At 40.0% G+C, this 15,404-nt stretch overlaps 1 protein-coding gene across 17 annotated transcripts in view; it reads right to left on the reverse strand.

Annotated features, from left to right (window-relative positions):
- Positions 1 to 837: 837 nt before the first annotated feature.
- Positions 838 to 15,404, reverse strand: part of mical3a (microtubule associated monooxygenase, calponin and LIM domain containing 3a) — a 68,207-nt gene continuing 53,640 nt past the window's right edge. For 8 of the 17 annotated variants that reach the window (XM_026366652.1, XM_026366651.1, XM_026366661.1 and 5 more), the window contains 9 exons: positions 15,212 to 15,306; positions 13,572 to 13,622; positions 12,715 to 12,822; positions 11,438 to 11,531; positions 10,333 to 10,383; positions 9,228 to 9,278; positions 3,728 to 3,827; positions 2,999 to 3,072; positions 838 to 2,887 (listed from right to left, as the gene is read on the reverse strand). In XM_026366652.1, the coding sequence (XP_026222437.1) occupies positions 2,703 to 2,887; positions 2,999 to 3,072; positions 3,728 to 3,827; positions 9,228 to 9,278; positions 10,333 to 10,383; positions 11,438 to 11,531; positions 12,715 to 12,822; positions 13,572 to 13,622; positions 15,212 to 15,306 (809 nt within the window). In that variant the 3' untranslated portion in view covers positions 838 to 2,702. The other 9 variants (XM_026366668.1, XM_026366654.1, XM_026366669.1 and 6 more) reach the window with 7 other exon arrangements.

The raw sequence follows: 15,404 nt of genomic DNA on the forward strand, positions 1-15,404 counted from the left end.
ATAAGTGCATGAACAAGGCGTGCCTATAATTTTTATTTATATAATTACTACACATTTTCTTTGCCATAATTTTCACTATCGTGAGTTTGTCAGAACAAATCTGGACAAATCTCTGACTTTATGTTATCAACTGCATATTAATAGTTAATTCATGACTTGACGGTCTTATTGAAGTCATTTTCCTTTTGTACTTGGCACTGAACTTGAGAAAGTCTTCCTTGGTGTTACAGTATGTGCTGTTACATACAGAGAATGGGTAAAACCATTATTCAAAAAAAGCTTTTAATCGAGGGTTTTATTTTGTTATTTGTAGTTTCACTAATTAAAGTTGCTTCATGAGGTTAAAACATAAAAAATGAAAAGGTCATAATAATAATAATAATAATAATAATAATAACTCTTTCTTGGTAGTGCTTGAAGAGAATTTTCAACAGAAGACACAGACATGGACAGAGTAAGTATCTATTTTTTCCCCCCATGTCTTATTGCTCCACACTAGGGCTGACACCTGTTTTCTCCACCTTTGCTGCTTAGATTTAAACTATTTTCTATATTCTGCCTAGATTATGGATTTACAACACTAAAATCACTGAACTGCTACTTTGATTTGTTTTTAACTCCATCACAGATCCAATTTAACCTTATCCCATAAGTAGCTTGGATTTATCCAAATATATAAATATAAACCAGTCTAGCGTGACTGGATTGCAGAACCCACTTTTAGGTTTACAGTTCATTTCTTTGGTGCAGTGTATCATTTCCTCTGCAGAAGTAAACAGGTCCTTTTCATAACCATAACCTGTGCAATTAAAAAAGTCAGATTTAACAAGACAGACATCGAAAAGAATGACTGCATTGTTTTATTGCCATTTCAGCATACATCCAACGTCCCTATGCATTTTAGCTACATAAAGCATTTACATTATAAGTCATGTGACAACGGAACAGTTTAAAAATTAGGATTCATTTCTTTACATATTTTACAGTTTGCACACGTTAATAAATATCAATACAATCATGTCAAACTTAACACACACCATCTAAAACAACCCTTAAAATGATGTAACGTCTTTTATTCACAGCTCATACCAAGTCATAAATATAGCCTCTAGTGTTCCTGTGCTGTAAATCATCAGCGACCACCTGGATTGTTTGTGTTGTTTTTCTTTTCTGTTGTTTTTTTTACAGTTGTAAAAAAGCTTTTAGATCTGACAGTCCACAAGATAAACCACAAGGTTACTGTTTGATGCAAGTTGCTCATACATTTCTTCTGCTTCCCATTTAAAACATTGTTTTGTTTGTTTGGGGACCTGCTATAATATAAAGTAAAAAAAAAAAGGAAAAGTAAAAATCTTGAGTTCCAGTGGGATACACTGATTTGATTACTTCAAAAAACAAGTAAACTCAGAAAAAAAACAACAACAACTATAACTTGAGCAAAGAAAACGAAAATGAAAAAGGCATCTCGTTCAAGGTAGAGGATTAACACTGCCATGTACTGGTGTAAGTGTCGTGTAGTGTGTGAGTTTGATACTGCAGCATGTCCAGTCCTGTGGCACTAAAGAGTGATGTGAACTACAGAGACCTCAGTCAAACCAGAATCAATAAAAACATCACAGTCTTACCACGTGTGGTAGAAACATATGTGAATATGAAAATACAGTTCACCCTGTTATGAATCCTTTCAGCAGCTCATTATCTAGCCACTGTCTGCTATACTAGGAGACAAAAAAAAAAGAAAAAAGAAATCCAATATTGAGTAAGGGCAAGTTTTTGTAAACGGCCAGTTTGATATTACATGAATGGCGTCTTAGGGAGAGGCCCATTGTTATCAAGTCATGATAATAATGGTGAGAGTTATACACCATACAAGCTAGAGTAAAGACAATGTTAAATTCTTTTATGTGCCTGCAGCCTTCATTCCTGACATGCAATGGCTTACGGGTGCATGGGATTTATGCACTACTGCAAGATGATGATTTGGGACACTGTCTGTGAAAGCGAAACAAAAATGTGTTAAAAGCAAACTGAAATAATAAATAAATCTTTTTTAAAAAAGCCTAAATTAATGGAATCTTAGTGACGTCTTTCACGATGTCTCTGTGGTTCATTAGGATGTGGCTGCCAGTCACTGGATAGAGAGGCACAGGATGTCCTTTCTACAATCAGAATAAAAACACTGAATCTGGAGGCATCGCTCCAGCATTTAGACACACCCCCTGTCGCAGTCCATTTTCGGGAAATGAGAACATCTTTGTGTGCTGTAAATGTGACTTGCTCTACACGGCTATGCGCAAAAACACAATTCTTTACATCAGCAGGACCGAACTGCATTCTTCCCTTTAGATAATGAACAAGTCTTTCAACAGTCTCCCACTTGAAGGCTGGGATGATACATTTGCGAATGCAAGCTCCTCTCCACCCACAGAGAGACAGCATAAGCAGAAACGGCAAAGTGATTCAACAGGGGCGCCTTCGGGCAGAGGATATGTAAACGTTGCAGACGGCTTCAATGTCAGAGGCAGCCCGAGTGTTTGGGAATCTTTACACATTTGCTGCTGCATGTGTGACAGTTTGAGATCAACGGCCTGTGTCGGCGTTCAGCAGACTATTCTGATCAAAGATGACCGCGCGAGGCGGAGACCGCCTATCCCAAAAGTCCAACCGTCTTCTCGAAACCTAGACAAGCAATTATTTTCCTCTTAAGCCCAGTTGAGGCTGAAGCCTTTGGAGAGCATGACGGCCTCCAGGTCTTTGTCCTCCTCCTTCTCACGGAGCCTCTGCTCTTCCAGCAGGGCCACCAGAGCGTCGCGCTGCTCCACCACCTCCAGCATCTCATTCAGGATCTGCTTTTCCTGAGCGAGCTCCTTCTCTGTCTTCAGGTGGTCTGAAAGAAGCGAAGGGAAAACAAAGAATTAAAGAGACAGAAAAGCTGGAGATATGAACACTGAGAGCTAAAGTGAGTGGGCTGTTAGCTAATTGGCATTCCTAGATTCACCTTCCACAGCCATTCGCTCTCTGAGTTCCTGCTGCAGTCGGCTCTGTCGATCCTCCAGCTCCAGCTCTCTGGCACTTAGAGGCAGAAAGAAAGATGGACGAGCAAAGTTTGTTTAAATGATTAATTATAGCTTTAAAAAAAAAATGAACGTTTTCAGCTTTCCTCTTCTCATTCATCTATGCTGAATTTTAAAAAATAATAATAATTAGTTGTTCCCAAAAAGATAAATGTTGATCTGAAAGCTTTTAGAATCCGATAATGAGATAACACTGGATAATTTAACAAGCTCTCAGAATGCAATAGAGCAGTGTTTTTTTTTTTTAATGGATTGCAAATGTGATCACATATATTATTACTGCTTACAAATGATCATGACTTTAACCTTTTTAAACTTATGACGTGATATCAATAATAATCATCCAAATCACAAGGGAATAAGTCAGTATTATTTTATTATCTGTATGCCCTGTATTACGTTATAGGTTCTTTTATCTTAAAAGATGATTTTGGTCCAGATAGCCCTGCGCTTACTGATGACAATGCTGCGTATTGGTCATTTAATTGCTGTACTGTCAAGAAGGAACAACTGAAGAACCAATCACTATGATCCTTATACTCGACATAGCAGTCAACAGCTCATAGCTAAGCTATGCTTCTTGGAAATTAAAAGCACCTTTGTACTAATCAGTTCATCCATGATCTTATCCATTTCAACAGTTAAGTACTTACAATATCATGAGTTCTGATTCATAGCGGACCAGGGCATTTTTCTCCTGCACCAGCTTGAACCACTCTTGCATTAGCTTGGGATCGTCCTTCTTGCCCATGCCTGTGGGAAAGGAGGAAACACAAAGTGGGGAGTGAGAAGCCTGATGGCCGGGGGAACTCTAACACTGACGTCACAAAGACAAGGACTGACACAGGCGATGCAATGAAAGCCAAGCCAGGGTGTCCTCGCTGAGGGATGGTGGGGGTGGAAGGATGGACTCGACACCAATGTGGTCAGTCGCGCCATACTTAGAGATGGCGGGCAGAAGATGGTGTGGAGGTACGGGTTTCAATTTTGGCAAGTGCGGTACGTACACATGTACATACTGTACGCGCGCGCACATACAGACACATACACACAGCCACACACAGACAGACAATACCTGTTGTTGCAAAGCTGAGTTTGTTTTACCCAGTTTGGACTTTGTGTCAGATATAGCTGCTCTTTGGGAGCGACTACCTCGTCCTATGAGGGTTTTTTTTTCCCCCTTCCAGAGACGGTAGGTAGTAAAATCAAATATAGGCATCAGTACTCAAGACATGACGGCAAAATAAACCGGAGGAGCTATAAAATGTTTTCATCCTCCCTGACCTGCATATTGATTCACCATCAGAAGTAAAATCCCTTCTAGTCCCATTTACGATGAGCAGTTTGACTGCTACCTTTCTTTATTGAGGTACATGGCCAAATGCTCATGGGATGACTTACCACTGACACAAATCGTTCTCATACCCCTAGTGAACCTTCCTCATGGTAACGTATGTTCTGTGCTGCAGGCATCAAGCAGGGCAATTTTCAGTTTTTTGCAGTTTTCATGATCAGCACAGTCGCCCAACAGCTGCACACTTCTGCTGCAGTCCCACTGTGTGCAGAGAAGACCAGTGGCATGCTTAGAAAGGTCTGCTGCTAGGCTGGGGCAATGCATCCTTTCATTTATCTGTCTACAGCAGGTGGAGCCAAGCGGTTTCAGGTCAAACACCGTATAGTGGAAACCTCGATGCAGAGTGACATATTCAGCTGTGGGAGGGGAGGGCCTTGCAAAAAAACAAAAAGGAAAAACATCGTACACACATAAATCGCATGGCTGTAGTCTCGGGGGCTGGCTCTCGCTAATTAACAGACAAGAGAGAAAGAGAGGGAAAGCTGGAGGAGAGGAATGAAACGTGGAGACAAAAGAAGAATTACAAAAGAAGGGCTGAGTTAACCTAACCTGCAACGGGTGTTTGTCTCTTATATAATTTCAACCTGTTCCATTGCCACCAACCCTCAGCTCAAGGCTCCAGACACAAAAGAGAGAAGAGCCACTGGTACAAAGCACAAAAAAAAAAACAGCAATAAACAGAACATAAAGGTTGCACACAAAAACAAAAACACGTTTCTTCACACGGTTTTAGAGGCTTAGGCAAAATTTTCCAGTCGCAGATGTTAGACACAGAACAAACCAGATGATCCATTAATTTTTAAGACTTGTTTTGTGTTAAGCCTTGAATATTTATAACAAACCATCACACCGTGCAAGTTTCTCATTCCTTCCACCACAAATGTGCCCACGAGCTAACCACGTCTCAGGTATTCGCCGCCCGGTTTTATTTTCACTTTTTGGCTACATGACACTTTTATTCAACGTGTATGGTCCAGAATTCCTTAATAAAAAAAAAACAAAAAAAAAAAAAAAACAAAACAAAACAAAGAAACAAACAAAAAAACTGCAAAAACACATACTGCGATGCAGATTTATGATTCATTAAAGCCAAATACAAAAACATGCTGTTGATTAAAGACACACTACGGCAGAGTAGTTTCCCCTTTAAGTGAAAAAAGACACTAAAAAAGATCGTCTCTCACCTTCGTGCTCGCATGGTTTAACAAGGATGGGTTTGCATTTCAACTAAAACATGGACCTCTGGGGTTTGCAATGTGTTCCTAGGCCACATTTGACTATTTGTTAAGCCCTGTTACATTAAATGTCAAAAGTCTTCATTTATATGAACTGATTTAATAAGTGAACGTCTTTGAACACTGAGCCATAACCGACTAATAAGTAAATGCTACACCTAGTTGTAATAAATGACATGTGGCTCTGACTGAGCTCACTAAAGACACTACCCTGCCGATCTCAATCACTCTACTCAGAAGAGCTGTGGCCAATTTACTGAAATACAGTCTAGCTTTTGGATGAAGGAGGGCCCACATGTCCACAAGTCCAAAACTGTAGTCCATATTATCAAAGCCCTCTCAAAATGATTTCTACCTGCTGAAAAATACAGTGTAAATCTCTCCAAGTCAAGAGAAGGATCATAATCTGAATACTACTAAATACTGAATAAAAACACCTGCTCAGGAGTTAGGAGAACCACACTTGCAGATAAAATGACTCTGTGTACTGCCACGGTGAACAAGAAAAAAAAATATTACTATAAAACTAATCATTAACTGTAACACGATGTATTGTGACACAGAACGAGAGTCTGGGAAGGATTCTGGGGAAATCTACTGAGCCTGACCACACACAAACAGTGAGGACTGGAAGAAGAGGAGGAGGAGGATGGGGACAGGGACAAGGGGAGGTAGCCCGTTCCTGGAGATCCTTACGGTTGCCATGGTAACCCGCCACAACCGTCAGCAGAGGCGGCGAAGGGTTACATTACCTTCGGGGGAACAGCAGGGGCAGAAGGAGAAAGGTCTTCGGCGTGGCATCCCCACAAAGGGCTCAACTTCCACAAGACAGAGGGAAAGAGTGTGAGGGAGTGACATAGATGGGTGCATTGGTGGGCGAGAGAGGCAGAAAGACAGAGAGAGAGAGAGAGAGAGAGAGAGAGAGAGAGAGAAAGAAAGAGAGAGAGCAGAAGAGATAATGCAGCAGGAAGAACAGAGATGTTAGAGAAAAAGAGCAGAGGACGCACAGTGTGGGTGGAAGGGCAAGGAGAAGGAGGACGAGGAGGGTAGAGAGGGGGTGTGAGGAGAGGAGAAAGAACATTGACGAGAAAAAAATCAAAAGAGGGCAGGAACGCTGTGATAGGTAGAAGACAAATCACCTAGAGAGAGGAGGTGGGAGAGATCAACTTTGCAGTGTGAGGGATGAAAAAGGGGTAAAAATAGGAAACAGAAATACAGAAAAGACAGAAAACCTGGAGCAGAGAAAGGAGAAAATAATCCTCCTGTTTGATCTTACAGTTCTTCAGATCAACTTCAATTCTGCAGCAGCACTTGTGAAAAGGCCTGTACCGCATATGATGTAATGATTTAATCCCATTATTAAAGCCGTTACTGATTGCTCCCTCTAAATATTTAAAGGCGTCTCAGCGTCTCTTTATTAACAGCAGTGCTGACCACTTGGCTAAACTACTGTGGTGAATTTGTATTGAAGCGGCGTGGAAATAGAAACTTTCTAAGACGCGCCCATTAAATATATAATCTCACAAAAATGTGTGTAAAGTAACGAATAAAATGGATAAAGGCTGAGTACACCTTTACATAAAAGAAATGTCGGCTAACCTAAGGTTCTCAGGCTGCTGGGTGCCAGAGCTGGGAGAGTGAAATGCAATGTAATTACTACAAGGGACTATCACAGACATAAAAAGGTAAACTGCAGTTTAGAGTATCTGTGTGTTCAACAGATTATATCAGCATCCTAATAAACTTTTATGTCTCTTTTTATGCATCACTAATGCTTAACACTCGATAAACCCTTATTATATGCAAATCATTAAAGCAGAGGCTGAAAATTAAATGGAAAATGACTCAAACTCATCAAACTGAGAACCTGTAAAATGTGGTTACTCACTCAAAATGCTACATTTCCTCATCACGCTCCATAATGCGCCCTAAATACAGCGGATGCAACGCGTCGAGATGCTAAATTACAGTTTGAGCTTTCAAACACACAAAAATGAATCAGCTCTATGAACTATGTCACAGTGATCTTGACGTTTGACAACCAAAAACCTAATCAGTTCATCGCTGAGTCCAAGCAGACAGCTGTGCCAAAATTAAAGAAATTCCCTCAAGGCGTTCCTTTGATATCGCAGTCACAGGAAAGGGACGGACAGATAGAATGTCAGCCCTAAACATGATGCCTCTGGCCATGGCTGTCGCTGGCACGGAGGCATAAAAACAAAGAAAGTCGATTTTGCCCCTAGTCGAGCAGTAATGTTGGAAAACGTCTGTTGTGTAGGTGAATTCACGTTTGTGTCAGAACTCCACACAATCTCCCGTCTGATGAGTGACAACACACGACCACAGAAAAGCACAGGCTCTGCTTGAATATGGAGAAATGCACCTTTCTGTCCCTCCGGCAGCTTTCTAACAAACACATCCAGTGGGAGAAGATGCATTCCACTCATATTCAAACAAGGCCTCAGCCTAGGAACAGATACCACGAGACTTCTCACCCAGACACAGTGGACACTGTTACTGTTGGCCGATCACAGACAGGGCAGCTGAGGGTTCAGGGGTTGCAACATTATCTATTAGCACATACTATAGACACACACACACACCACACACACACACTTGGGGAGTTATGCAACTGAGCAGGTATGAGAAAGTGAGGAGAGCCATTGCCGGGACTATAGAGCAGAACTAGAGCAGCACACAGCTATGAGAGAAAGCCAGCTCAGCAGTTTAGTACGAGTCAGTCCAGGGCAGGTTAAACACTTTCACACTGCATTATGTGTGTTCGGTGTCTGGGTGCATACTCTATTATACGCTTTTTTCTTGATATATATTGTATTGTAAGTCAAAAATACATTAAATGGTTAGATTTTATCTTTACTGGAGAAACTCATTGCAGTGTGGGATATGAAACAAACCCAAAAATGAAAGCTCACATCTACTAGTCCACTGATTTCCCAACTCTGCCTCTTGTGGCTTCAGCTGACAAACTGTATATGTTTTATTAACACTGCATTAAGTAACACATTTTTCAAAGTAGGAAACATGTTTCATGAAGATGTTCTTCATGTCCATATATTAATTTGTATTGTTAAATACTGTTATTATTTCGTTGTCACTGTTGAAGTAGTCCTCATCACATGCAGCGTTTCTTTAAACGTAAGGATGTATGTTGCTGTTTGTATCTATACTGCGCTGTGTATTTGGAAGTCTGCATACTGAAGAGTTGCTCATTAATTCATTCATACATATTTCATAAGTTTATAGAGATCAAAGATGATCTTAAGAGGAGAGCATGAGGCCAAGTGTGTGATCTCTGTTTGATGTACAGAGAGTCTGAGCTAGCAATCCAACGAGGGTAGAGGGGTGGGAGAAGAAGGAAGGAGGGGGGATGTAGGAGCAGGAAAGTATTGCAATGGGGCTACAAGCTAGCCAGCCAATCAGCCAGCCGGCCAGCCAGATAGGTAGATATGAGGGGTACAAAGCTCAAGTTATAAAGAAAGGGGAGCAGAACAGATTGGGTTAGCCATTAGGTTAGTTTTAAAGCGACAGATATGAAATACATACCGCCCAGATGCAAGTCCAGGATTTCACTGTAATTAGAATCTCCCCAATAGTCTACAATGACAGGGATATATTAAAGATAGGAGTTATTTCACACAGCCCCAAACTGGGCACACAAACACACACACAACATTCTTTAAAAACAGCAAGTCATGCATGTTCTTGCAAACACAAACTGACACACAGACACACACACACACACACACACACACACACACACACCGCAGCAACACTCAGAACAAAGAGAGTCCATCGGTACTCACCACAGTGCATAACCCTGTCAAGTGTGCCTTATGCAGTACATTGCATTTCCCAAAATAATAAGAGATGCTACATAGATTTGGTGTATTGCTGTTTACTTGCACAGTCTGTTGAATTTAATACAAAGCCTCATGTGCTCTGCTTTCTGCTGGCATGTCACGGAAATTGTCATTTTTCTATATTATGTCCATTTAGTAGTGGAGTTTTAAATCGCACAAGCAGCGAGAGACGCCTTCATTTTCTGCTGTTAGGAGCTATGCAATCCATGTGCACCAGCGTCCAATTACAATATTATTTTGATTTAATGCTGAATTATTTCAGACTAAAAGAGCAGCTGAGTGTTAAGTGAGACCTTAGAATATAACAGATAAAGTCAGAAACAAGTCTGGATTACAGTTTCTTACCACAATAAAAAAAAAAGATCTCAGCAAATATCTGTGTCAACTCACTCAGCCACAGCAAATATTTGTAGAAAGGATTCTAATAAAGAAGTTGTCAGCCTGCAAACCAATTTAAATTTGATTTCTTCCATTCTGATTGCATTTGGAAACAGTTACGTGATCTGAGTCTTGATCAGAGTACAGAAACTCTCCTCATTGAGAGGCAGTGAAGGAGACAAAACACATCCAGAATGAGCACACACAAATCTATGTCGGGACACACATTCTCCCGATTCTCATGCAGCTCGAACGGACGATGACGGACATGTTATGAACAGAGATTAACATGTTCAGAGATGGAGAACTGTGTGCAGTGTGTCACCACAGATGGAGCCTATGCAACAAATGTAACATGTCATTAATTAACAAAACAAAAAAGAAAAAGGACACTACAGTAAATCTAATACCTGATCTTCGTTTGTGCTGTTTGGGTAATGTATAAGTACCTTTATAAAATCCTTTAAGAGAGTAGAGTAATAGACAAGTTAAACATACTTCAACATTTGACTGGAGAAACAGACTGACGGGAAAAGTAAATCATTATTATTAAGCTGGTGGGGAAATGGCCAAATTTAAAGACAGGTTCAAGGCAATGTGTGGATGGATCTGTATGCATGATAAAAGCTTTTATTTCTATCCGTTACTGTTACAATTAACGAAATTAGGAGGAAAAACACTGACAGTTATGTCAAGGATAACCTCAGTACCTCAGTCAGATACAACAATCACATCACATAAAAATGTCTTATTGCTACTGAACACTAGTCACGCTACACACACTTTTAAAGCTGTGCCAAATAATGAACTGCGCTGCCTTCTAACAAATAATGCATTATTCACCCCAGACATATATTGTCTGTGATAGTCCCTTGTCAAGACCAATTTGGGTTTATTACTTTAGAGAAACAAACGCGTCGTTCTACACATAAACCTACTGTATGTGCCGAGGTACGCTGCGGTACAAGTGAATAAAAATGAATGCAGACAATGATTTTAGCACAATCCAAATAATCGCAGAGGGACAGCTTTTCTGAGGTAATGCAATTCTATATAACATTATCCTAATCATTGGTGTGATTATTATTCCCTTTGGAGCTCTAGAAAAGGCTCGACTTGTATCATACAAAGATAAAACACGATCTCTCAGAGTCAGCCCAGACATAAAAACAAGATTTAATTGATATGCTCGCACTAAATCACTTGTAAATTGTTGATAATGAGAGTGTTATGAAACATACTACACAATTTAGTTCACTGAATTCAGTCAGTCTGCAGCAGCATTACTGTTTCACCACACACTGAATAAAAAAAAACTTAACTTAAAATAATAAAGTTTAACCAATTTACAAGTTAGATCAACGTAAACTATTCAAGTTGATCTAACTAGTAAGTTGAATAAACTTAAATGAATTAAGTTAAATTTACTTAACTCAGTTAAGTGTTGCTTGTCGTTTTTTCACTGTAGAGGCCAGATTGAAAAAATGAATGAAGATAACAGTGACAAGTTGTTACCTGCTTCTCCCCTCAGAGCTTTCTCCACTGCTACGCCCCTCTCTTCCAGCTGCCTCTGCTTCTCTTCCACCTGCTCCAACTGTCTCTGGATGATCTGAGGAGACAAGCAGAGTAGGGTCACATTATTGCTGACATCTAAACAAGCACAAGTCTCTTCTGAACAACTTAGGTTCTCACACACTGGTGCACAGAACAATAACAGCATCAGCTAATTACACCCGATTTGTCCCAAAACCTTCTAGGGGAGGTAGCTACAGAGGTAACAGCTCACACTCCATTGATGCAACATTTTACTCTCATTAAAAATAAATGTCTTTAGGTGCAATGGGAGTGCTTCTAATTAGAGCTGTATTTCCAAGAATGGGAGTCTGTTCTAATGAGCATTAAAAATATAATTTCATGGTTTTCACAGAAATTATTAGTATTTCATTCATCTCCTCACTTCAGCCACTGCTTCACCACACAGGTGAACCAGAAAGTACAACAAACCAGAATTACTCTACTGATACACCTGCATGCCTCTAAACTACTCATGCTCAAATAAATATTTTCATCCTTTAAAGTAACATTGTGAACACATCATTTCATAGAAACTTATTGGTGAACTTGTATAAGAGCTACAGACTAGAGAGAAGAAAAAACTGCTTAGTGTAGAAAGGTTTTTCCTGTGAGACTTTAGAGTCGGTGCTGAACTTTATCAGTACCATGCAGCAAAAAGATCTAAATAAGAAGTTGTGGTGTAGGTTGTGCAAAAAAAAAGCCACTAAAAGGAAGCAAATTTTAGGCCAGCTAAGCACAGCTTTAGGACAAGAGACAGATTAGTGCTGAGTCAGTGGACTAGGAGCTTGCAACATCAATCGCAGTGAATTTCCTAACCAAAGGATGAATCTGGCCTCGATCCAAGAAGCCTGAGTCACTTGTTCAGAGTAACCATATGGTATAAAAAAAATAGAGACAACAACTCAGACTGACAGGGGCAATAATATAGACGTCTCCTGTGGATGCTGAGTAAAAATCCAGACTTATAGAAAAAGTAGTGCACTTTAATCCTTACAGAGACAAAACATAAATAACTGACGTTGAGAGAAGTCAACAGCAAGCAAGCTCAACAGTATCGGGAACTCTATCAACTCTTAATTTCTCAAATGATGTCATAAAGACAGGGCTGAAGAAGACCAAATATTGTCACAACGTCCACTAAGTTAAGAAAGCTATCTGTGCTTAGCAGCCACCTCAGTGTGTGGGTTAGTAAATTGTACTGAGTTTCTGGGGGTTACCTGAGCTCTATGAAGCCTCTTGAGTTCCTCCTGCTTCGCCTGTCGTCGTGCAGCTTTCTGGACCCTTCGTGTCAGCTTGGCGTTAAGCTCTTCATCCGTGTAGGTTTTCTAACAAAAAACATGAATCAGAGAGTCTCACCCACAAGATCCTAATATGTTGAAAATTGACCAGGAGAGGAAGGGGAAACAGTGTAAAGGCTAGATCTTTAATAATATAAGGGGCAACATTGGACTAGTTATGCACTCAGACTATAGTAGGATCACCTACAGCACAGATGTAGGAAATCTAGGATTGTACTGTATTGTAACATAACATCTTAGAACACAATGTGACACATCAACTTCACTGTAGCTCTCACAGTTCTAATCCTTCTCCACAAATTAATAGTAACAGTAAAAGTACAGTATGGGAATAGACAGGGTGTCTTCCCCGGTTAACTGACTTGTGAGAACATAAAAAGCTGGCGTAAATCAGAAGAAAGTGAGAATAGTTCTGAGGGAAAAAGAGTTACAGCAGCAGCCAGGCTGGAGTAGAAACAGCACCGCAGTGACAGATGGACAGCCAGATTAATATCATAGGAGTCGAAGAGCAACATCGGCTGATATCAGAAGAAGTAGAGGTGCGACTGTGACCAGAAAGGTGAGCGCCATTGGAATAAGTCATGTTTTCACAGAGTGGGTGTCAGCAGTGAGCGAGTGGGCACTGTGGTCCGAATGTCACATGCATCCGGAGAGAGGGCGGTTAGTTCGAAGCCAGACGCACATACGATGTTATGACAGTTATGACACTGGTACATGCGCGAAGGGGCTGTGGGCAGGGTGGAGGTGCTTCTAAATCGGATTGTGTGTGATACTACCTTTGTGGCGTACGATCTCTTGAACGCCAGTGCATGAGGGACATAAACGGACTTGGGAAAAGACAAAACATAAAAAAAGGGAGGAAACAAACATGATACAGATGATATGATTAAAAAATGGTTAATGATTATGTTAAAACTGGTTAAAATAAAACAAACAACAAAAATGTAATTAAGACGTAATAATTTAGCAGGTATGATTAAAACAGGCAATGTTAATATCCCCCAGAAAACAATGAATAAATGAATTAAAAACCTGGCAGGGTGCAGCAACATGTATACATCTATGTTAATTCAAAATTAGTAATAACAAACCAAGAAACTAAAAGTACTAATCACACTGTAATGAAACGATGACTTTAGAGACCTGCTTGTTCCATATAGTGGTAAGACTACTGCCCCAGTGAAAATATATATTTAATATACTCATAGATCTAGAAAACTATAAAGACTACAGTCACTAGAGACTAGTCTACAGGATTCCTAGGGGGTTTACTGGATTACACACAGACTGGCAGGCATGAAACAGCTTTACTCTCCAGTTTCTGTAGCCAAATGAAGTCCAAATTCAGTTTGATATTCATGAAGACTAAGAAAATGTCAATTCATCCGTCGTGTATGTCATCAAAACTAACAAAAGTGGTCTGAATTTTTTAAACGTGTTAACAATGCCTAATAAATTCATGCCTCTGGGCCCGAACTCAACTGTATCTATCTAAACCACCAGAAACACACACACATATACACACACACACAGACCGAGCAGTGGTGCAGTAATTTTGAATTTCAGCCATAAACATAATGAATGCAAATGGATTCAAATAAAAGCTCTTGTATTATAGCAATATGGGTTTTGTGCGCTGAATTTCTGCACAGTCATAAAAAGAGCTATGCCCCGAGAAGATTTTATGGATTCCCGTCTTTCGAAGAATTCAGTTATTTAGTAATTTTGCCAACAGATTTCACTGTGTACATTTAACATGTTATATAGAGGCGCTTAAGGCCCCGAAAATGTGTTTTTATTATGATTTGCTTGCATAATTAGCAGGGATTTCTTGCACAACACAAACATTACTTTATTCTAACACTGCTTTAATATTCAATTTTGGACCATTTAAAAGATTCATTTGAAGCCAGCCTCAAAAGCCCGAAGCAAGCCATCTGAATGTGCCATTAAGCAAAATATTATGTCGTCTTGTTCCAATCACAAATATTATGTTTATTTGAAATTCTAAATCATTTCACGCCCACTGCACAATACCTCCTCATCGTCTTTCGCCTTTTCTCGGTCAACCTCTTTCTCTCGTTCTATTTCTTGAAGCCTCTCTTTCAACCTCTTTCTTTCCTTCAACTCCTTCCTCCTCTCCTTCTCCATCCTCTCCTCTTTTATTGCTTCCTTCTGCAAGTCTGACACTAGGTCAAAGATGTCCACATGCCGCTGAGAGTGGAAGAAATGATTTAAATGGCTAAGTGAAATAGAAATGGATGCTATGGACTTGATGAGGACAAGTGTAGCCTTGCGAAGACTCACTACAATAACACCATTTGTGTTATTGTCCTTTACACTTAAGCAGATAGATAAACCACCTGACAGGTTGGCTATACATGTAACAAAACCTCATGACAAAAACGTTACTCACATCTGCCTTTGACCTCTGGGAGGATCTCTCCAGAACATCATCACAAGACAAGTCTGAGTCCTCGGAGAAGCTCAGGTTTCTGCGGGATTTCAAGTCTGTATGGGCACAAAAATGAATTAGCTAGTTACTTTGTTTTTGTGAAAACTAAAACCACATGATGCCTCAGAAAATAAATAACTAAATAAAAACATTA

Source organism: Anabas testudineus, chromosome 6 (genome assembly GCF_900324465.2).
Source record: "Anabas testudineus chromosome 6, fAnaTes1.2, whole genome shotgun sequence".
Lineage (NCBI taxonomy): Eukaryota > Metazoa > Chordata > Actinopteri > Anabantiformes > Anabantidae > Anabas > Anabas testudineus.